The 23,736-nt window shown below is 33.0% G+C and overlaps 1 protein-coding gene across 1 annotated transcript; it reads left to right on the forward strand.

Annotated features, from left to right (window-relative positions):
* Positions 1-8,791: 8,791 nt before the first annotated feature.
* Positions 8,792-12,598, forward strand: LOC140874988 (protein EIN4-like). Its single transcript, XM_073278504.1, has 2 exons — positions 8,792-11,370; positions 11,824-12,598. Exons 1-2 carry the CDS (start codon positions 9,619-9,621, stop codon positions 12,355-12,357), a joined length of 2,286 nt encoding a protein of 761 aa, XP_073134605.1. The 5' UTR covers positions 8,792-9,618; the 3' UTR covers positions 12,358-12,598.
* The last annotated feature ends 11,138 nt before the right edge of the window (positions 12,599-23,736 follow it).

Genomic DNA, 23,736 nt, shown 5'->3' on the forward strand with positions numbered 1-23,736 from the left:
GATCATTCTTCTCGTTCTAGTTTGGTGATAGTACCAAGACAATAAGGAAATTATTTGGAATTCAAAGAGCTGTAAGAAGCAGAGCATCTGAGATTTTTTTGGATTGTTCTTTCCTAATGACGGAATTGTATCTTGTAAACTGTTCAGATTTGATAAAAAGATGTTTTATTTGGGGTTTGCATACTTAAGATTGATTTCGATGACAAAATCTTTTAAGTGGGTAGAATGTAGTAGTCTGGTCCTATTTTACAAGATTAATTTGGTTAAACATGTTTAGAATTAATAAAACATGATTAAGAGATTTGAATTTTATGAAACGGACCAAAAAATCGGATCCAGAATGTCCAAAAATGGTTAATGAGATTATTTGGACTTTGGTGGTTCGGAAGGTCCAAACCCAATGCATAATAGAGTTCGGAGGATCCGAAGGGTTCGGAAGTGACGAAGGAGTTCGGAGGCTACGGACGAGTCATGCGCAATTGTGACGTGACATTGATGTTTGAATACGTAGCTGCATGCATGAGATCGAAACTTCCAAAGTATGGATCGGAGCTTCCGATCGTGGCAGTTTGGAACATGGCATGCATACGAAGATCGGAACGTCCGATCGGGAGTTTGGAGCTTCCGATATCCGTCTATAAATATGGGGTCCGAACTTCAGATTTTTGCACCAATTTCACTTCCTCTCTCACATGTTTTGAATGGTCTTGAGGGTTTCCAGCCTTCTTTGGAAAGGGACGAGCCTTGGCGAGGCGTCTCCGTGGTCGTAGCGGAGTTGTGCCCAAGTTTTGGGGTTATCGACATCAGTGGGCTGACGACTGACGCAGATATAGTCCGATATACTTAGGAATATTATTGAGGTATGTAAGTACTGACTGAGATAGCCAGTGAGTTTGAATGCTTATGTGTTGCATATTATATGACATGATGCATGTTATTGCTTTGAAATATTATGTTTCATGTGCATTTCATATTGAGCATGTATCTCCTTTGATATAAGCAAGAGTTGTAGGGAACTCAACCCTTGTTATGACGTTTGACACTGAGAGTCACAGTGACCGATGGGTCGAGCGGACTCTAGTGATCAAAGTGAAATTTTGATCCACGTCCAGTTAGGAGTGAGTGGATGTGCTCAGTGGTTTGACTGTCCGATGGTACTACTCATATCCTAGGCGTCAGTCTGACAAGATTATGATTTTTTTACCCAGATATGTATACCCATTCATTACATTGCATGCATCATATTTGTATGTTTACCCGTACTAGCGTACTGAACTTTAGCGTTCACGTCCAGTTATTTTTCTATTTTGTTTGGACACCCCATTCGACAGGACAGTTGCAAGATGTTCGTCCAGAAATTTGGAGTAGTCGGTGATCAAGGTGTGACAATAGATTTAGCTGTTAGTATGTATTTTATTATATTTATGATTTATTCGATCGGGTTGTATTATTTGGGTTTATCTTCCGGTTGTATTCTATCGATTTAGTATTCTGATTTAATTTCTGCAGTGCGCTTTGATTATGTTTAAATTGCATGCGTAAGTGTCTGATTATTAAGTGATCACGGTGCGGGTCACTACAGAAGCCTTTGCATCCCAGACACTTTCAGCACATTGGAGTCTTCCTGGCCAAACATGACAGAGAGACTAAGTAAATCCATCATGGAACATGTCCACTGATAATTAAAGGACATGTTAGCTCACATGTTTTCAAGTCGTGACCAGACCAGAATGTGACCCAAATCCCTACATCAAGGCCACTACCCAAAAATCCCGGGGTGATCACCAACCTTGGTGACCAATAAATACCCCTAGCAGAGGTAAAATCAAATAGGTAGTTTCATTCTCTCAAACACTTTCTACACTTATTTTCTTTAGTATTTTCCTTTCCTTTTCGTGAATACCTCACTGACTTGAGCATCGGAGTGACCACGCAGAAAATCTTCCTGGCGCCCCACTAACCTTTCTTGTTTGAGTGTGTGCAGATCATCCGAACTGGGCTCCTCCTGCCAGGCCAAGGGTACTCATGATCACACTATCCTATCAAGGGTACCCCGGACTTATCCTACCAGGTCAAGAGTAATCATACTCACTCTACCCCGTCAATAGTACTCATGTTCACCCTACCATGTCAAATGTACCCTTGTTCATCCTACCAGGTCAAGAGTATTCATGCTTATCTTAACCCTTCAAGAGTACCTACGCTCACACTACTCTATCAGGAGTACATATGTTCATCCTACGCAAGATACCTATACATGTCAAGAATACTCATATGAAAAGACACATTTTATCCGAAAGATTGCCCACCCAAACTTATCCAATTTTCTCGGGTGCTATCAATCTCTCTGTGTGTGTATGTGTGTGTGCGTGTAACCTCAATACTCGGCCCCGAACCATGGGAGTACTAATGGGAGATGCCATATATTTTCAAGTTGTACATAAAAAAAGTTGGAAATTATAGAGAGTAAATCAAGCCTGATATAATAATCAAAGGGTAAAATTTATGAACAAAACTTAATTTAATTTCTTCACGATTTTTTATGTAGTTTTAGATTTTGTTAAAATTTTTAATGAAAATAAAATATTCTTATTAGTTGTCAAGTTGCATTCGTCGAATCGATCAATTCACATGTTTTCTAATACGTCCAAACTAGTCCTTGATTAGTGGGAAAAATTATTTCACTAATGATGCATCAGGACGTAATTATGATTTAAAAATTCATTCAACTGCAATTCCAATATTCCAAAGCACACTCCACCCATAATTACAATCGCTAAAATTCAAAGGGTCGTCAATTCGCTTGTTGAATATATATATTATACACATTAAGAGACATTGCAATTTTAATCTCGTAAGTTGAAATGTTATGATTTTGTCTTGAAACTAGTTAATTTTTGGTTTTCATTCAACAATTTGAAATTTTTTTTCTTTTGTTTTTTTTTCGTCATAAGCCGATAACCATCAAATATTTTTTATTTGACACTGATACATACCTACGTGCCTCCCATTGCGAGAATAAACCAATTTTACACACATTAAAATATCCAAACAAAAACAAAGAGGGGGCAAAAATGCACACCAACACTCAATCTATATTATATATATATATAGAGAGTTTTGTTATGCTGCCCACCAACTATGTCCAACTTTGTGCCCACCATGTACAAGTCAGTAACTTCATGTTTTCTCGCCTAAACATCAATACTATAAATAAAAAAAGTAATTAATAATAGAAAAAATAATTATTATTGTGGAGAATATTAATTATTGATAACTATTTGACACATATTCCAAGACAATAAATGGAAGTCTTGGATTTTTCATAGATGTTCACGTTATTATTTTTAAAAAGTAATAATAATAAATTTTAAATAATATATATAATTAAATTTCATAATTTAATATGAGTTAAATAATTCAAGGATTCTTGTGCTAAAAAGTATGTAAATAATAACAATTTTTCTCAAAATCACAATTTTTAAAAAATAAATTATCGAAATATATATTTATATATGTCACATTAAATATTTAAAAATAAATAAAAAATAAAAACATAATTAAGTGTTAAGAAAATTCGATTTTTTTTTAAATTTAAATGTAAATCAATTCCTTGAAAATATAATTCTATACTTAAGTGTTTACATTTATTATAACATGCCATTTATTTTTGTCATGATTTTGAATTTAATTTTTAAAAAATATTTGTTTTGTAAAATTTTGATAAATAAAATAATATGTGATTTTTAAAATTAATTTTCTAATTTATTTTTATTAGTAACTAATCTACTCAGTCAAGATATTTATATTTATATATGTCACATTAAATATTTATAAATAAATAAAAAATAAAAACATAATTAAGTGTTAAAAAAATTCGATTTTTTTTTTTCAATTCAAATGTGAATCAGTTCCTTAAAAATATAATTCTATACTTAAGTGTTTACATTCATTATAACATGTCATTTATTTTGGTCATGATTTTGAAATTTATTTTTAAAAAATATTTGTTTTGTAAAATTTTGATAAATAAAATAATATGTAATTTTTAAAATTAATTTTTTAATTTATTTTTATTAGTAACTAATCTACTCAGTTAAGATATCTATATCTATATATATATGTATATATATATTATTTTATAGAATTCAAGTATTGCATATGTTAAATTCATAATTATAGGATAAACAAACCCCTCAGAAAATAAACAAAATTTATAATATGAAGAATATTATATATTTTTGCAACAAATAAAAAAACAAAACAAAACAAAGATCATCATTTTCTGGAGATTTTTATGCAAAAATAAAAAATCTAAAAGAAAATGGATTCATCAAAATATAATGATTTTTCTTCAGATATGTTTACAAAATGAAAATATATAAATAGTTTAAAAAAAGTATGAAAAAAACTTATATAAAAAATTTACACACTCATTACTATATGCATTTTCAAAAATAAAATGTTAAAAGGAATCTGAAAAAAAAAATTATTTTCTCGATTTTCTTTAAATGTGATTTAAATTAAATATTTATATATTGATATTATTATTATTATTATTTTAAATCAAAACTTTGTACAAATATTTACTAAACAAATACATTATTATTTGATGACATAGACAATAATTTTCCCATGTAGGACTTATTATGAAGAACTCTGTGTTTTGTCATGGTCAGCGGTACCCAAAGTTACGAATCACAAGAATCTAAAAATGTCAAATTCGATGAATCTTAAAATTCAACCACAAGATATGTATTAAGATGTTTTTTTTTTTTATCATTTCTAAATTATTACTATTTTGTTTCCTAAATATATGGTTTATAACCAATTGGGGTTGCATTTGGATTAAGTCATTTGAAACCTATGAATTTCAATTTATTGTCATTGTTAAATAACTTCATTAATGGAAACTCAAATCAATCTCCTACTTATTAGCTCAAGTAAGTGTAAATAAATATAAATATGAGTTGATTTTTTTAAAAAAAAATTATTTAAAGATGCATTTAAATCTATGGATTTCAAATCCTTTCATATTCAAACTCAACTTTAATTTAGTTGTATTTTAATTATTTATTCAAAATTTATATTTACTAATTTTTAGTACTAATTACATATAAATAAAGTCTCGTGCATTGCACGGGGTGTAATTCTAGTATTTGCTAAAGGGAGAAAAAAAAACCAAAAAATCTTGTCGTTCTCCTTTGCTTAAATAAATTTAAATGTGTGTAATTAATATAACTTTTATTCTAGTCGAATGAGCTATATATGTAAAAGTGTGTTGGTATCAAATAATTAATATTTGATGAATTTAGTGGTTTTAGGCAAGAAAACCCAAAAAAATATGTTAAGTTATTGGATGAAAACCAAACATTAACAAGTTACCGATCTAATTAAAATCGAAAAAAACATGTTAATTTATAAGACTAAAATTACAAATTTTTTATATTTTAATAATCAAACAATGTGTCGTATCCCATGGATTGAAAAAAGACTAAAATTACAAAAAAAAATTATATTTTAATAATCAAACAATGTGTCGTATTCCCATGGATTGAAAAATTCCAAAAATTATCCCGTGAGTTGGTTATAATATAGATTTGCTTTTTCTCTAATGGTCAAAATTTTGATTTTTTGTGTGTATGTACATATTTTTCGCATTTGTACATTTTTTGTTCTTAAAATCATGTCATTACTCTTCTGAAAAAAAGGGATTTAAGTGTGGGAAAAAAAAAACCAATTAATTGCTTTAAAATCGAATTTCGAGTAATTAGATGATCAAAACCTTAGAGGACGATTTTCCGAATTTTTTCCATGGAGCTAAAACTAATTGAATTGATTTTACACTAACATGAATTAATCTGAATACATATTTTTCTGGGACAAAGGGATTTACGGGATTATTATTCAATAAATTCGGCCTAAAAATGCAAAAATATAACTTCCCGTGGTTCGTTTATCCATTTGTTTGATTATTTTGGTTTTTTAAAGAAAATAAGAAACCAAATAACAATAAAAGAAACTATTTTTTTAAATTAAATAGAGGATTCATCGAATTAATCGATTCGAGAAATCAAACTATATAGTATATATGAAAGTATTTGTCACCACTTAAAAAATTATTATTGGTTTATGGTTTAAAAAACCACTTTTGTGTATTGCATAAACCTATATTATGATGTAGTTTTATTTAATTTATAGTGCATTTTGGACATAAAAAAATTTGTTTTAAAATATATGTTTTTTTTTCAAGTTGGACCTTTTAAAGTGATTTATTAATTAAAAGTTATAATAATTATTTGTTTGGATAAATAGATGGAAAAATATTTTTTTTAATTTGAGTAGTTTCTAAAAAATTTAAAAATTTGAGTTTTTAGTAAATAATTATTTTAGTATAAGTAAGCGCTTTCAAAATCATTATAAGACCTATCCAAACACATATAAAATTATAAAAACATTTTTTTTAAGCTAGTATGATGGTGATTCTGCTTCTATAAATGTGATTTTGATAAAAAAAAAAAATTAGTACAAGAATAACTTATCTACAAACATTACTTGCATTTGATTTTCAATTTTTCATGTTTTTCATTTATATAGATGTTGAGTTGCAATAATTGTCCATGTTTGGTAGAACGATCGAATGATACTGTTTGGGATGATGTACGGTTTAAAAGATTTGAGTTGCACCGTTAGCATCAGCTATAGTTTTTGGTAAAACGACAAGGGCTCGGTTTTGCAATTAGTATCAGAGCCAAGGTCATGAGTTCGGTTCTCATTGATTGCAAAGAGTGCAAAAAATATAGATTTCATTTGGACATGTACTTTAAAAATATTTTTAGTGTTTTATAAATGCAAAAAACTTAAAGAATGTGTTTGGATAAGATTTTTGTAAAATATTTTTGAAAAATATTTTTTAAAAAGTATTATCTAAGTATAGTTTTTGAAGAAGATGTGCTTTTAGATGTTTTTAGAAGGGACTATGGGACGCAAAGATGAATAACGTTACTTTTAAAATGTTAAAATGTTTTTATTGAATAGTTTTCAAAATACATATTTATTCTTAAAATAACTTTTAAAATATTTTATAATTTTTTTTAAAAAACACTTTTATAAAAATATTTTATTACATTTACATGTCCGAACGAAACTATAGTGTTTTTATAAATAAATAGTCACTAAAACGCAACAAATATATCAATTTTAGATGTGTGTGATATTTTCGTAAATAAAATGACATCGAAAGTCACAAAGTTAACGTCGTTTTGGTAAATAAAAGAAAATCTAATGACGAATAAAAGATAAGATAATATAAAATGACTAATTTGTATACTAATTTAGATTTTTATTGTGAATTAAATTAAGATTTAATAATAATTTTATCTCAACTTTTAGCAATTAATTGCAAGTTAGTTAATTAATTAAAAGACATATATTATAATAATATAACATGATCTTAATTTCATTTTACGAATTCGGAATTTATTTCCGTATGTTTATTCGCGAAAATTGACTGACTTTATTTTCATGATTTTGCAATAAACCTTTTGCTTGATTCGATTCTCCACATTGATGAGGATAAATATGCCCATTTGTTTATAACCGTATTTTTACAATTTTATTTTATTATTATTATTATTACCTATATATATATATATATATATATATATATATATATATATATATAAACTGCGACAGATCTTTTGGAAAGTGTGAGTCACTGAGCAGTATTATTATTATTATTATTATTAGGATATTTGGTTATTCAAGCCAACCAATTATTATGTATTGTTTGATTTTATCTATATATTTCCTATCATATTATTATTATTACACAAAAAAATTTTTACAGTACATTTCACGATTCAATTTTATGAAACAGGTATCCGACCTAACCGATAAAAGAATATTATTTTTACATAAGAAAAAAGTACTTTCTACTAGAAATACGGACATGATCAAATGTTCATAGGAGGCATATTATTATGATCTTCTTCTTCTTCTTTTATATTGTTAAATAATCAATTTTTCTCTTCAAATTATCAACAATTGTTATTTCATTTTATTATAATAATTTTAAAAACTATTGAATAAAAATTAATACAAGTCAATATAATAAAACATAGATTATATATAGTATTATAAAACTAATTTTCGAACCAAAAATTTGTTACCTTATCTCTCAAATCTCAATGCACACTAGGGGTGTAAACGAATCAACATGTTCATGAGCTTTTCGAGTTTGCTCGATAAATATTTTATTCGTATTCGAACTTATCGAACTCGAGCCGAATTCGAACATGTTCGAACTTTTTTTCGAGCCGAACTCGAGCTAAAATTATTTTGTTCGATAGTTCGCGAATAGTTCGCGAGCCTTAATATTTAATTAATATAATATAATTATATAATAAATATATATACGTTTCGAACTTTTTCGAACATTTCGAGTTTTTCGAACCATACTATCCGAGCAATAGTTCACGAATAGGTTCGAATATTTCGAGCCAAACTCGAACTCGAACTTCATTTCGAGCCGAGATCGAACCAAAATATTTGAAATTATCGAGCTTCGAATCAAACTCGAACATACTTATATCTAGCCAAATTCGAGCTTTAAAATTTTAAAATTTTTCAACTCTATTCGGTTCGTTTGCACCCTATGCACACTAGATATGTTCCAAAACTAACCCATTATTATCAAAAGAAAAAAAAAAAAAAAAACCAAACCCATTATTATAAAACTATTTAGTGGGGGCGGAAGTTTGATTATATTTTCACGAAAGCAGACGTTTGAATTAAAATTGCGTCCAAGTTCTCTTCATGTAAAACCCCCTTTCTCTCTCTACAGCATTTACGTCTCTCTCTCTTCTTTCTTGCTGCAATTTCATCTTCATTGCCCACAAGGCCGATTCCGAATCTTTACGCGTGAATAGAATATAGTTAAATATATTTATGTATAGCCTCGCTCTTTCTTTATCTGAGACTACATAGGAGAAATTCCGCCTTCCAACATTTTCCCTGTGGAAATAGGTGAGAGTTAGGCGGCGGAATAAAGAAGAGAAGGATAACAGTGTTGTGATGAACACAGAACATTTGTGGGTTATGACTTATGAGATCCAGTTGCAGGAAAAACAAGCTTATCTTGGAGATTATGCGTGATCTCTAGTGTTTTTGTGCCGTAGAAGGGAGTAAAGTCTCGATTTTTTTTTGGTTTGTTTTGGGTGGTGTATCCATGGTTTGATGAAGGATATGATGAAGCCCGGGGTCTGATGATTTGTGGGATTGTATCGTTTTTTGGGGGATTTTATTTCATGGGTTTTTGTTGTGTTCTGGTTTTGGATCGGATGTTGATAGAAGTTTGAATCTTTTGATTTTTGACTTGTTGGTGCGTGAGATCTCTTGTGTTGATACTGATCAGTGTCTGTACATGTGTTGCTTTACATTCCCAATGGGTTGCGATTTCGATGATTTTGCTGGTTTTCTGAGCTTTGATTTGATTGAATATCATCCAACCTGGAGGTTGTGATAGAAAATTTTGATTTTTCGTTTGTATATTATGCTGCATTGGAAAGTTACCGAGTTTAGTGAAAAAACCGATCGATGGAGTGATGAATCGATGCGATGGATGCAATGTTAACGACATTAGCATCTGTGATATTGATTTTATCATTCTTTGTTTTGGTATTGGCATCTGATAATGAGTTTCCCCGTTGTAGTTGTGATTATGAGGGATTTTGGAGCGTGGAGAGTATACTCGAATGCCAAAGAGTTAGTGACTTCTTGATTGCGGTGGCCTACTTCTCGATCCCCATTGAGCTTCTTTACTTTGTTAGCTGTTCCAACGTTCCATTTAAATGGGTGCTTTTTCAGTTCATCTTGTTTATAGTTCTCTGTGGTATGACTCATTTGCTAAATGGCTGGACTTATGGTCCTCACACCTTCCAGCTAATGCTTGCTCTCACCATTTTCAAATTTTTAACGGCATTAGTTTCGTTCGCCACAGCAATAACCCTTATCACCCTTCTTCCGATGTTGCTCAAAGTGAAGGTGAGAGAGTTTATGCTGTGGAAGAAGGCGTGGGACCTTGATCGTGAAGTTGGCATTATAAAGAAACAGAAAGAAGCTGGTTGGCATGTTCGGATGCTGACTCAAGAGATTAGGAAGTCTCTTGATCGGCATACTATATTGTACTCAACTTTGGTTGAGTTGTCTAAGACACTGGATTTGCAGAATTGTGCTGTTTGGATGCCAAATAAAGGGCGGACTGAAATGAATCTAACTCATGAACTTGAAGGACGGAACACAGTTAATACACGAGCACCTATTCCAACCAGTAATCCTGATGTAAGGGAGATTAAGGGAAGTGATAGGGTTAAGATTCTTGATCCCGAGTCTGCTCTTGCTGTTGCAAGCAGAGGACAGACCGGTGAGCCAGGAGCCGTGGCTGCAATTAGAATGCCAATGCTGAGGGTCTCAAATTTCAAAGGTGGTACGCCAGAGATGGTTCCAGCCTGCTATGCAATTCTTGTTTTGGTTCTTCCAGATGAACCTGGTAGATCTTGGAGCAACCAAGAGCTAGAGATCGTAGAGGTGGTTGCTGATCAGGTTGCTGTGGCTCTCTCACATGCTGCAGTTCTGGAAGAATCTCAACTTATGAGAGAAAAATTAGTGGAACAAAATCGAGAACTGCAACGAGCAAAACAGGACGCACTAATGGCGAGCCAAGCTCGAAATGCTTTTCAAATGGTAATGAGTAACGGTTTAAGAAGACCAATGCACTCAATTCTGGGTTTGCTATCCGTTTTACAGGACGAAAATTTGTCGAATGAGCAAAATCTACTTGTCAATTCCATGGTTAAGACAAGCAATGTACTTTCAACTTTAATAACTGACGTAATGGAAACTTCAACTAACGATAGTGGAAGGTTTCCTTTAGAAATTAGTCCTTTTCAGCTACACTCTATGATAAAAGAAGCTGCGTGCCTTTGCAAGTGTCTCTGTGTTTATAGAGGATACGATTTTGTGATAGAGGTCGATAAGTCCTTGCCCAATCATGTGATGGGCGATGAAAGACGAGTATTTCAGGTTATTCTGCATATGGTTGGGAATTTGTTGAACGGAAGCAAAGGAGGAGGGCATCTTACTATCCGAGTATACGTGACAAGTGGAAGTCAAGGATGGAATGAACAAAAATGGGGCCTTCGAAGAACAAACTTATCAGATGGGTGTGTGTTTGTCAGGCTTGAAGTTGGGATATCCCACGTTGTTTCTCCAGCAGAAGACAGATATCCCAGTGACCTATATGGCGGCCGGAGATACTTTGGAGGGGTCGAAGAAAGTTTGAGCTTTACTGCTTGCCGAAAATTAGTGCAGGTATACAACCATTAGAATTTGACTCATTACTGATGCCACAGCACGAGCTTCTTGATAAAACTGCTTGAGTGCATGACTTTTAGTCGTTAGTATCTAACTTCTTTCAATTCATCTGTATGATTACCGACTGCATTATTTTTGGGTCAGGTTAGGGGTGTTCTTGTTTTTGCTAGAAGTTGATCTTTGGCTCATGATGACATTTGGATGCATTCTAGGCTCTAATTAGATGAAGTGTAAATTTTCTCGTCTCTTCTATATGCCGTATTGCTAGAGCAATCATTTATTTGTCTCGCGGAAGCATTTGAATGCATTCCTGGTTTCATTAGCTAAAGTTTGATCTTGATTGTTTCTCACACGCGGTCATCATATTCAAGTTCTTTTTAAGATGTATTGCATTGTTTGTATGCAACGTGGTTTGCTCAACGAAACTTCAACCTTTGTTCCTATGTGCAGCTAATGCAAGGAGACATATGGACGATTTCAAATCCAGAGGGGTTCGATCAAAGCATGGCTCTTGTTCTGCGTTTTCCAACCCGGCCATCTCTATTAGCAGAACACAGGGAATTGTCTGAACCCTTGCATTCAAACTCCCTCTTTAGAGGGCTCAAAATCCTTTTAGCAGATGCTGATGATGTCAACCGAGCTGTGACGAGGAAGTTGCTCGAGAAATTGGGATGCAACGTCTCTGCAGTCTCATCTGGATACGAGTGCCTTACCGCACTTAGTCCCACTGTGTCTTCATACCAATTTATCGTTCTTGATCTTCACATGCCGGACTTGGATGGCTTCGAAGTCGCCACAAGGATACGGAAGTTTCGGAGCCGTAACTGCCCGTGGATCGTTGCGTTAACGGCTAGCGATGATGACGATTCAAGGGAAAGATGCATGCAGATTGGGATGAATGGTGTGATCCAAAAACCAGGTTCTTTAAAGGGGATAGCTAGAGAGATTAGGCATATACTCCTGCAGTCTAATAGAATGATGTAATCTTGGGAGCAATGATTTGATTTGGCGAGTAGCGAAAATCGAACTCCTCAGAGTGGAAAAAGATTTCAAAGTTCTTGTAATTTTTCGAAGAAGGGATGTTTCGCCCCGAAAATACGTGGAGCTTATCTCCTACTAACGATATTCTTGTTTTGGCTTTCCCGGGAGAACTCCGAATTCGAAATGGATGTTACATACATAACCAAATCCTTCATCTTATATATGCTATATATGTTCCGAGGAATCTTCTGTTCTTAGTTATCAGTTATTTCTAATGACAAGTAAGATCATGTTGGACTTTGCTCATTGCTAAGTGTTTTGGATGAATAATGATGGGAAGATGACATGTTTCAACTATGCATTTGGTGTTCTTTAGCTCACTCGACTCATATTTTATCCGGTAATCGATTACTCTAAATCAATCACTCGACTCATACTCCAACACACTTTTTTTCCGCATCCGGAGCCCCCGATCGGAACTTCGATTCGATGCAGGTTCAATCTTGTTTATGTAAATGTGAGTGAGCAAAGTTGATTTAGTAAATACTTGACCTCAAAACAGGCATAGCCAGTTTTCAAGCAACTAGATGTTTGTTTATGGCAAAATTTCTGGCATTTAGTAGACATTTTTAAGTGTGTTTTTGTTTATTTATTTGCATGTGAGAGGCATGTGATTCATGTCGGAGGAATGTGCTCCTTCTTCTTTGTGGAAAGTCAATTAGGCATATGCAAACAATAGGGATGGTATGTCATGTCTCTAAATTATGGGTCAAGCTAAATGTAAAGAAAAATTTAAGGTTGGAATTGGGTTGAAATCATATATATTCAAGCTCGAATAATTTTAAATGTTTGATTTAGGCTGATTTTAGCTTGAATGATTCGAACATGTTTGCGAGATATTTGAATTATTGTTCGAAAATAAAAACTCGAAAGTTTCTAAATGTGCAGATAGTTATGTTATCTATTACTATTTAATAAAGTGAGATGAAGTTATAGTAAGGGGAAACTCTTGACAAATCCCCAAGGGGAAACTCATATGATTTCTCAGTCCTTGTGTAAGAGTTTATGTGTTCTAGCTCCCTGACAAATGCCTGCAATATGTTTGGGCTCCCTATTCGTGACCAATTGACCAAACTACCCCCAATTTCTTTGATAACCCCACAATACCCTTTCTTCATTTTTAAAATACTTAATATTATCAGAGTCAGACGTTTATTTCCCTCCTTCATCAACCAATTCTTCTTCGACGACAGAAAGCACTGATCTTTAGCTACAATCTTCTTAGTCTTGATGATGGCACCGATGACGAGGAGAGGCAAACATTCGAAAGAGAAGTCAGGTTCAGGCACTGGTAAAGTGAGGAAGGAAAAAAAATCGCTGAATATGATAAAGAAGAAGAAATCCGAAACAGGTTAAACATGTATTCTATTATTGAAATCGACCACAATGTATTATTTTTCGCGAGTAACCCACAATTTTAGCGTTTTGATGAATAATTTGGTCTTATTTAATTTTTAAAATTTTTTCTAGTTTCGTTTTGTCCCAATTTTTTAGGATTTTGTTGTCAAATATGTTGGTACTTTTATTTTTTGCATAATTTGTTATGTTTTGATTGATATTTTTGTCGAAAAATTGAAATGATTATTCTGAATTTCGTATTTATTTGTTACAGTTCTTCATGATATATATTTTATCCCCAATTGTTAGGGTTTTGTTCTTGAAGATGTTTGTTAAAGTATATCTTGGTTTAGAACATCAATCTTTGTCAATGAATGACATTTTGTTATGAAATTTGACGGTTTTGTTGTTGTGAATTTATATTGTATAGTTTTATATAGCTAATTCGACAAATGACCAGTTTTTGGAAATATATTGTAAATTGTTCCCAAATATGATTGGGTTGTTCTTGACCATTCCATATTTTATTATTTGATTTGATAATGATAATATTTTGTACAAATTTTTAAATATTAGAAATGGCCGATAAAGAGGAAATAAATGATGATGTTGAGTTGATGAATAGTGGAAAGATAATATTTACACGATGTTCCCCTGCTTATTGTAAAAAAAATCATGGAAGAGTTGAAGCCGATTGTAGGGAACAAACAACTCAGTAGGATAAAGGATACTCCAGTTGATAAATGGATAGACATGTCAGTTCTTCTTGTGAGTAGTGGCAGAGTAGACTATCTCTTTAAAAGATTTGATAGCCCTTCGTGCTCTTTTATTGTTGGTGGTGATATTTTCATTCCTTTCACGTCAAGAGACTTCTCCATCGTGCTTGGTTTGCATCAGAGAGGTCAACAAGTTGATTTGGACCTCAAGCTTGAATCAAGCTTCCTGTCTCGACACTTCGGAGGAAAAATAAACAACACTCACAGGATTGTTATAAAAAAGAAACTTTTTTCACTTGCGAGTAGTAATGTCGAAGCTGACATTGATGATTTTGTTCGGATGTTTATTTTGTTTGTATTCAATTGTGTAATATTCTCCACCGGTAATTATATTACTCCTGGTTTTATTTTTCCTTATATGGGTGATCTGAGCACATTTTTTAAGTTTGTTTGGAGAGATGTTGCGTTTCGGTTTCTTTACCGAGAATTAGATAATCAAGGAAGCAGGGGCGGATTTACTGTAGGGCGCCCGAAAATTTTTGAATAGTATATAGCATGTATTTTTTACATTTTTGTATATATATTATTTGGCCCGATATTGAATTAACTGTTGGCATTTGGCCTAGTGGTTGGCTTTCCAAACTTAATCACCGCTTAGGATGAGAAGTTCAGTTTTGATTTCACGCGCTCACTACCTTTCAATTTTTATTTTTATTATATGTTATTACTTTAGCACCTTTAATTAAAAACGCGGTCACCATTTTTTTTTTAAAACTTGGCACTTTTTATTTTAAACTATAGTACAAATTTTTATTTTTTATTATTTAAAATTTATCATCATTTATTTAAAAAATTAAAAGACTGTATATTTTTTAATTTCTTAAATTTTTTTTTTAATTCAGCTTCAATACACAGCTTACTCGTTTTTTTTAATAATTTGAAGTGATTTTTAGGTTTGAGATTTTAGAATTTTTTGGTAGCTGATAATCTTATTGTTTTTAAACCAAAGTTTGGTAATTTTTTTGAATTTTATTAACATCAAATTTGGTTATGTTTTTTTCATTTTATTTCGTAACTATTTTAATCTATTTCGTTATATTTTTGTTTTGTCTATGATGTGTTTTATTTTCTTATACCTACCGTCTTGATTTTGAATCTTATAAATTACTTTTAAGTTGAAATAGTTTTGTTCTAATGAGAAAACTTACTCATCAACTTAGACAAAAAACAACGTCGCGTCCACTTGTACAGTTGTGCTTGCAAAATAAAAAAATACAATAAAAGTTTAATTCATTGAACGAGAGATTACATATTACTTTTTATTGTTAATATTTTGATAATATATAGAATAAAACATATTTGTGAATTAAGATAGTGGCTCTCGCTTAACATGTTTTTTTTGTTATAGACTTATAGATGAAAAAAAATAATTATAAAATATAAAAAGACAACAAATTCTGATATGTACAACGATAAATTTTGCTATATATCAAAAATATCTTTTACAAAATATATGACTTTTCTCTTTATATGCGAACGCGGCCCCCCCGAACATGGACTTCTGGATCCGCCCCTGCAAGGAAGCAAACTTTACTTGGATGGTTGCATTGTTGGATTGATGGTGAGTATTAAGTTCTATCAGTTATTATCATATTAATTTTTTGAATTTGTTTAAATATATAATTTTTGGCTTAGACTTGGTTTTACGAGAGAGTGTCATCATTAGGTGTACCACGTGGTATTCATATCTTTTCTCGTTTGTTTCATTTTGGAAAAAGCAAGATCCATTTGGATGCTGTCAAAGCTGAATCGGTTTTCGATTCCATATCTTCAACCAAGGTATCTTTCATATTACTTATCCTATTTTGAATGTAGGAGCATTAATATATATATTTATTTTTGGATCAGGTTTTGTCAATATAACCCTTTCCAGAGGAGGAAATGTTATTGGACAACAAGGTAATTCTAGTAGCATCCTTTATTTGATATTTTTAGAAATAAAAAATCATTTTGTATTAATTTGTTTATTATTGTAGTTGGTGCTGCCGGTTTTGAAGGAACAAGGAGGCAGTCCAGATAATTTTGAACTCGACAAAACAGTGAAGAAACAAATTGCTGAGATAAAAATGTTGAAACGCATTTGTGCACAGTTGAAACGTGAAAGAGTTAGAGCGAAGAGGAAGATGTTTGATGTGAAAGAAAATGTAGTGTTAGAGAAGGAAGTTGCTCGAAATCGCAAAGAAAAGGATGTTGTAGTTGACAATGATCCGAGTTCTGATGACGGTGTTGATGGGGCCGATAAGACAATTGAAGAAGAAGAGTTGATTTTGAGACATGACCAAGGTGGTAATTTTTTTTGATTTTTTTGATGTGCCTATCCATAATTCTGTTGATTACTCGTTGAAGGAAAAAAGGGCAGATAATGACCAAATGGTTACGAGTAAAAGTGTTGGTTTATCTGAAAATGTGAATGCAGAAGGTGAGGTTGTTCAGAAATTGGTTGAGACCAAAATTCCAGATATTTGTGAATTTAAGAAGGGTGAAGATGTATGTGCTGACGGATTGGATAAGGGAAAGGGTGTGGCTTGTGTCGAATTTGAGATGAAAGAAAGTATAGGTGTTGATGACTTGGGGGATGAAAAAGGTTTTGTTGGTGCTGAGCTTGAGAGGGATAAAAATGAAGAAAGTGGTGACATGGAAATGGAAAAAAGCAAAGCCGATGGAGAGAATTCTCTTAACGGATCATGTGACGGTAGTAGTGAAGATCTGAATGAGATTGATAAGTTGTTGGATAATATTGTAACAGAAGTGGTTAAAGAGAATAATGTTTCTGCGGGTGATATTTCAACCAATGTGGTTGAAAGGCGTATTGATGAGGATACTTCAGACAAAAGTGGTGGGCTAGACGAGACTGAAGATAATTCTGAGAAGGTTGAGAAAGTCATTAATTTCCAATCTTCTATTGTCGATAATGTCAGAACGAGGGGTGATCGGGTAAAGAAAAGAAAATCGTCAATGTTCGTGACTCCACCCAGTACCACGCCAAAGAGGAAGGGCAGAAAAAAGGTGTGACTTTGATAGGAACCTACTTTAACCTTGATTATTTGATATTGAAGTCCTATATTTTAATTCTTGGAAATCTTTATTGTTTTTTACCATCTTTGTGTATTCTAGCGTAGGCAAATAAAGTAATTGATGTTGAGGAGCTACCTGATAACGACTTGAGTAAGGCTTGGACTGGTGAATATCAAGGTAGAACAGATTTCTGTGGACATGAAGAAGCCACTGACGATGAGAAAAAGTTGCTGACAAAATATCTTTCGAGTGATGACATAGCATATGACTTTCTATCTGAAAGATCGTGTATTTTTTTAATCTTTTTTTTGGGATCTTTTTTTAGTACAAAATAATTCATATTTTCTTGTAGTGTTGATGTTTGGCAAGACGAAATTGTCCATTTACCAGGGTCCGTTTTCTATGATTTCTTGTTTGGTAAGCTTGTTAGTCATGAGATTATAAATGTTCAAATGCGCGTGATGGAAAAATACAGTGTGGACAATGGAAATGAAATATTTTGCATGGACACTTTGGTGCAGGTTAGTAAAATTTAAATGTTTTACGTTTGATATACTATACACTTGAGTTAGTTTTTCAATTTTCTTGTTCTTTTGTTTGCAGGCAGAATTGTTTGAGCACCTCAAAAAATTTGGAAAAAAATGAAGGTTCAAAATAATGATTACGGCTCCTTTTTTTTCGCGACTCTCTTCTGCCTCGAAGTTATTTTTGCAGAAAATGAATGGTGATTTGTTTAAGAGATGCAAATACCTCATTTTTCCAATCAATAGCAGAGTGCATTGGTTTCTGCTAGTATTTCACGCAAAGGAAGGGATATTCAAAATGTGGAATTCAATTCCCGATTCGTTCAGCCTAGGGGCATGTAGAACTTTGGAGAGTCTTCGTTGTGTCATGTTATGTGAATTGTATAAATGTATTTTGATAATATTTATCTTTGAAGGCACGTTTTTTGGTTGGTTGGGTTCGTCATCATTCAAATTTCATCATACCCGACTCTGATGGTTGAGGGAGCGTATGCGTCATCAAGGCGAAACACTTGACTGTGGTGTTTATGCATGTATGTGGGTAGAGTGTCTAGCCCGTGACTCAGATGAAATGTAGACATATCAAAAGACTGTGAAGATGGACACCTACCGTGCAAGAGTAGCTGCAAGTATTTTATGTCACAAAAGGGAAATGCTGAAAAACAACTTTGATTAACATGTATAATCTTTCTATGCTTTTATGGTTTATGGAGATATAATACGTAAGTATGTTTAAATTATTTTGTAAAACTCTATTTGAGATGAAACAAGTTCGATTAAACTCATATTTTGTAAAATTCAATTTAGGATGAAAGTATAATAGATTTAGAAAAATTAAGAACGAATGGTAAATAACTCAGAATCATGTACTTCAATACCACTAATCATATAGAATATGGTCAGTGAGTTCAGGCACAACTAGTACTCGGTAATAGGACACATTAGATTTAATCGAGCACAATTTGTCCCAAATTTGAGGACTATCATTTGGGTCATTGAGATCAGTCTCTCTTAGTGAAATTGATATCGGGTCTAAATGTCAGATATTTGGAACAACCCAAGACATATTCAGAATAATTTGTTCGATTTAAGGCACAATATGACATTTCATTGGAACAAATAGTACGCATGGATGTGATAAATATTATTAAATCGAGAACAATGTGTTCCAATTGTAGGACAAACATTGTGAGCCATGTGGATCACACTCTCCTAGTGAAAGTGCCTTTGGAGCAAAATTTCATGTATTAGGAACAATCTTAGCCTTATAAAGAATAATCTTTTTGATTTGAGGAACAATAAGGCATGCCCATGTTAACATGCACCAAAATTATATAATACACTGCATGACACAAGTGGAGAGGATTTTTCAATCCTTAGAGATTGATAGGAACCAATTTGTTCCAAGTGTTTGTCTAGTAATGTATTGTGCTCTACATTGTCTAAGGTGTAGGAGAAAGACATTGACCATGATCCAATGAGAGCACCATTTGGGAATGTCCATTGACACCCAATGTATATAGTAGGGGTATATTGTCCAAAATACAAACTCATAACTTGTTTAATATGATATTTCTCGTCTTTAAGGACTAAAATTTGCTATAATTCCACACATCTTTAAGAACAAGTCAGTGAGGGATCGAGCACAACTAGTACGCATGGATGGAATAAATATTATTAAATCCTGAACAATGTGTTCCAATTGTAGGACAAACATTGTGGGTCATGTGGATCACACTCTCCTAGTAAAAGTGCCTTTGGAGCAAAATTTCATGTATTAGGAACAATCTTAGCCTTATAAAGAATAATCTTTTCGATTTGAAGAACAAAAAAGCATTCCCATGTTAACATGCACCAAAATCATATAATACACTGCATGACACAAGTGGAGAGGAGTTTTCAATCCTTAGAGATTGATAAGAACCAAGTTGTTCCAAGAGTTTGTCTAGTAATGTATTGTGCTCTACATTGTCTAAGGTGTAGGAGAAAGACAATGATCATGAACCAATGAGAGCACCATTTGGGGATGTCCATTGACATCCAATGTATATAGTAGGGGTATATTGTCCAAAATACAAACTCATAAATTGTTTAATATGATGTTTTCTCGTCTTTAAGGACTAAAATTTGCTATAATTTCACACATATTTAAGAACAAGTCAGTGAGGGATCGAGCACAACTAGTACGCATGGATGGAATAAATATTATTAAATCCAGAACAATGTGTTCCAATTATAGGACAAACATTATGGGCCATGTGGATCACACTCTCCTAGTGAAAGTTCCTTTGGAGCAAAATTTCCTGTATTAGGAACAATCTTAGCCTTATAAAGAATAATCTTTTTGATTTGAGGAACAAAAAGGCATGCCCATGTTAACATGCACCAAAATTATGTAATACACTGCATGACACAAGTGAATAGGAGTTTTCAATCCTTAAAGTTTGGTAGAACCATCATCCAAGTGTTTGTCTAGTAATGTATTGTGCTCTACATTGTCTAAGATGTAGGAGAAAGACATTGATCATGAACCAATGACAGCACCATTTGGGGATGTCCATTGATACTCAATGTATATAGTAAGGGTATATTTTCCAAAATCCAAACTCATAACTTGTTTAATATGATGTTTTCTCATCTTTAAGGACTAACATTTGCTATAATTCCACACATCTTTAAGAACAAGTCAGTGAGGGATCGAACACAACTAGTACGCATGGATGGGATAAATATTATTAAATTAAAAACAATGTGTTCCAATTTTAGGACAAACATTGTGGGCTATGTGGATCACACTCTCTTAGTGAAAGTGCCTTTGGAGCAAAATTTCATGTATTAGGAACAATCTTAGCCTTATAAAGAATAATCTTTTCGATTTGAGGAACAAAAAGGCATGCCCCAAAATCATATAATACACTGCAGATATTTGGAATAACCCGAGACATATTCAGAATAATCTGTTCGATTTAAGGCACAAGATGACATGTCATTGTGAACTTGATATTTATCGTTTGCAAATGCACTAAGATGACTAAGGTGTATCGGCTCAAAATGTTACATATATGGAACAATCCTTAAATTATGCAAAATTATCTATTTGATTTACGGAACAAGATGACATGTCACATGTATTGAAATTACTCTTTTGACCCTCACAATAAAAAAAAATAATAAAAAAAGACTTTGACTCTCACCTACCCCTCATTATTAAGCTCTGTCGGTACACTTTATCCATTCACTTCTTCTTTCTCGTTTGGTTAGGGTTTTGCTTTTCAAAAAAAAATTTCATTCTTCAAGATCGAGCACAATGGAAATGAAGATTGCACCACAATGTTTATGTGGTTTCGGAGAAATGATTTTACGAAGAGAGGGACCACGTTCGACCCGCCCAGGAGAGCTGTATTATATTTACCCTCGTGAGCTGCAACATAAAAATCGTTTTTTTTTGGTACGATGATTATCACGGTGAATTTCTTCAAAAATCATCAAATTTCAAACCAGACCCAAGTAAGCAAGATAGAGAGAGCTGCGCATATTCAATGAATCAACAATCTGCATCATCGTCCATCCATGATTCAACAGAACAGTTCAACTACAAGAAGAAGAAGCATTCGTCCTCTGATGTTCTAGACAACCAGTCTACTAGAACACCCGGGCCCGACCATATCATAGAAATATGTTGTTTTTTTGGTTGCACGTGTTTTGTTCTTGCGCTAATTTTACTTCTAGCTCTGTTTATTGTAATAATCAGACAATAAGTTCTAGATTTATTTAGTTTTATTCCAAATTAAATACAAGTTGTACGAACTACATAGCAATTAGTATCTTCCATTTTAAAATTTAAAAAGAACGACTAATTTGATTATTTCGTAACTGGAAAAACATATTTCACTGAAACATTCAAGAAAAAGAGCATTTCTCAAATTCGAACATTACATAGTAGTCAAATGGGTGGCATAATTGTTTACCACAAAAGCAGTTGGTTTCGGAAGAACATAAGACAACACAAAATGCCTAGAGTACACTAGTGGCATAATTGTTTACCACAAAAGCAGTTGGTTTTGGAAGAACATAAGACAACACAAAATGCCTAGAGTAAACTACAACCACATATCAAGTTCAAATATCACAACTGTTGGTTCCACAAATGCCTCAAACCAAGTTCAATCCAGCAATGCTTCCGCTTGAACGTGTATGTCGTCTCGAGGGCAATTCCATGCTCGAACCCCCTTCCAATAATCGCTTTCTCCTGCATATGTGTATCGCAAAGTAGATTAATTTTTTAATAAAGTCTGTTACAAAATTTTACTAATAACAAAAAAATGGAAACACAAATTTTTGAAGCAATTACAGCTACTATATAGGTTCTTTGCAACTACTTCTGTTGTGTCCTCTCGTATGACAACGACCACATGTTGACACACGTGTATTAACTTGCGACGGTATCCTCTTCGTCTTCCTACGACCGGGCTGACTACGCACACAAGGAGCTTGGATTATTTCGGATTCATCAACACATGCCTCACTCGTGTCAAAGGTTGGGATTGAGTTAATAATTCCTTTGTAAGCCGCACGATACATCTCGATTTTGAAATACCTGTCACAAAAATCATATAATGACAGCGATTTTGACTCAATGGCAGAGCAGGCGTGCTTGCATGGAAGCTTATTGATCTGCCAAGCTCTACATGAACAAGTTCTATCCGCTAAATCCACGACAAATGACTTTTCACCATCAACAACCTCAAACTTCCAATTACACGAACGATGCACTCTTAATGTTCTTGATTCGATATATACGCTTGAAACAGACTTTTCTTTTCTTGTACTTAATTCCTTATTCATGGATAAAGTTGATTCACGCCGTCGGTGCATCATGCTCATTATCTGCACGCATATGTGATCCACCATACCAACAATAGGCAGATGACGAGCTGGCCAAACCCAACTATTCCAATACTCGGAAATATTATTATTTATAACACCTCATCTGTTACCAACAAACAACGAATTCGCCCAACTCTGTGGATTAGAATTTAGAATAAACCCTCTAGCAAGTGGCATTGACTCGAATATACTTTTATATGTTGTTCATATTCTTGGAAGGACGGAGCATACGCAGCTTTCTTGAATACCGAAGACCAATGTTTTTCGTTATGTCTGGGATAACTTCTCAACACCTAAAATGAAAAAAAACAATTTACATTCAGCTTAAAATAATAAAATAGTATGAAAATTTTACATTACAATTGGTCAAGGATACGTGATTTAGAATTTACCTGTTTCAAAAAATTATCCACTAAATGTCTCAAACAATAAGCATGGCCACTCTCAAGAAATATTTGATTCACTGCCTTGATAATACTAGGATGTCTGTCTGAAAAAAATGTGAACTCGTCGAATGGAATGCATTGATGGGAAAGGAGCACACTTCTAAAATGATAACAAAACCAATCCCAGTTCACATCATTCTCAGCATCTACTACGGCATAGGCAATTGTGAAAAGATCATCGTTTGCATCTTTTGACACAGCAACTAAGATACATCCTTTATACTTATTCTTTATATGAGTACCATCCAAAAAAATCAATGGCATACAATCACTAACAAAACCAACAGCACATGCATGAAAACAAATGAACAACCTTCTGAATTTTTTGGTCAAAGG

The sequence above is a fragment of the Henckelia pumila genome, chromosome 1, assembly GCF_033568475.1.
Source record: "Henckelia pumila isolate YLH828 chromosome 1, ASM3356847v2, whole genome shotgun sequence".
Taxonomy (NCBI): domain Eukaryota; kingdom Viridiplantae; phylum Streptophyta; class Magnoliopsida; order Lamiales; family Gesneriaceae; genus Henckelia; species Henckelia pumila.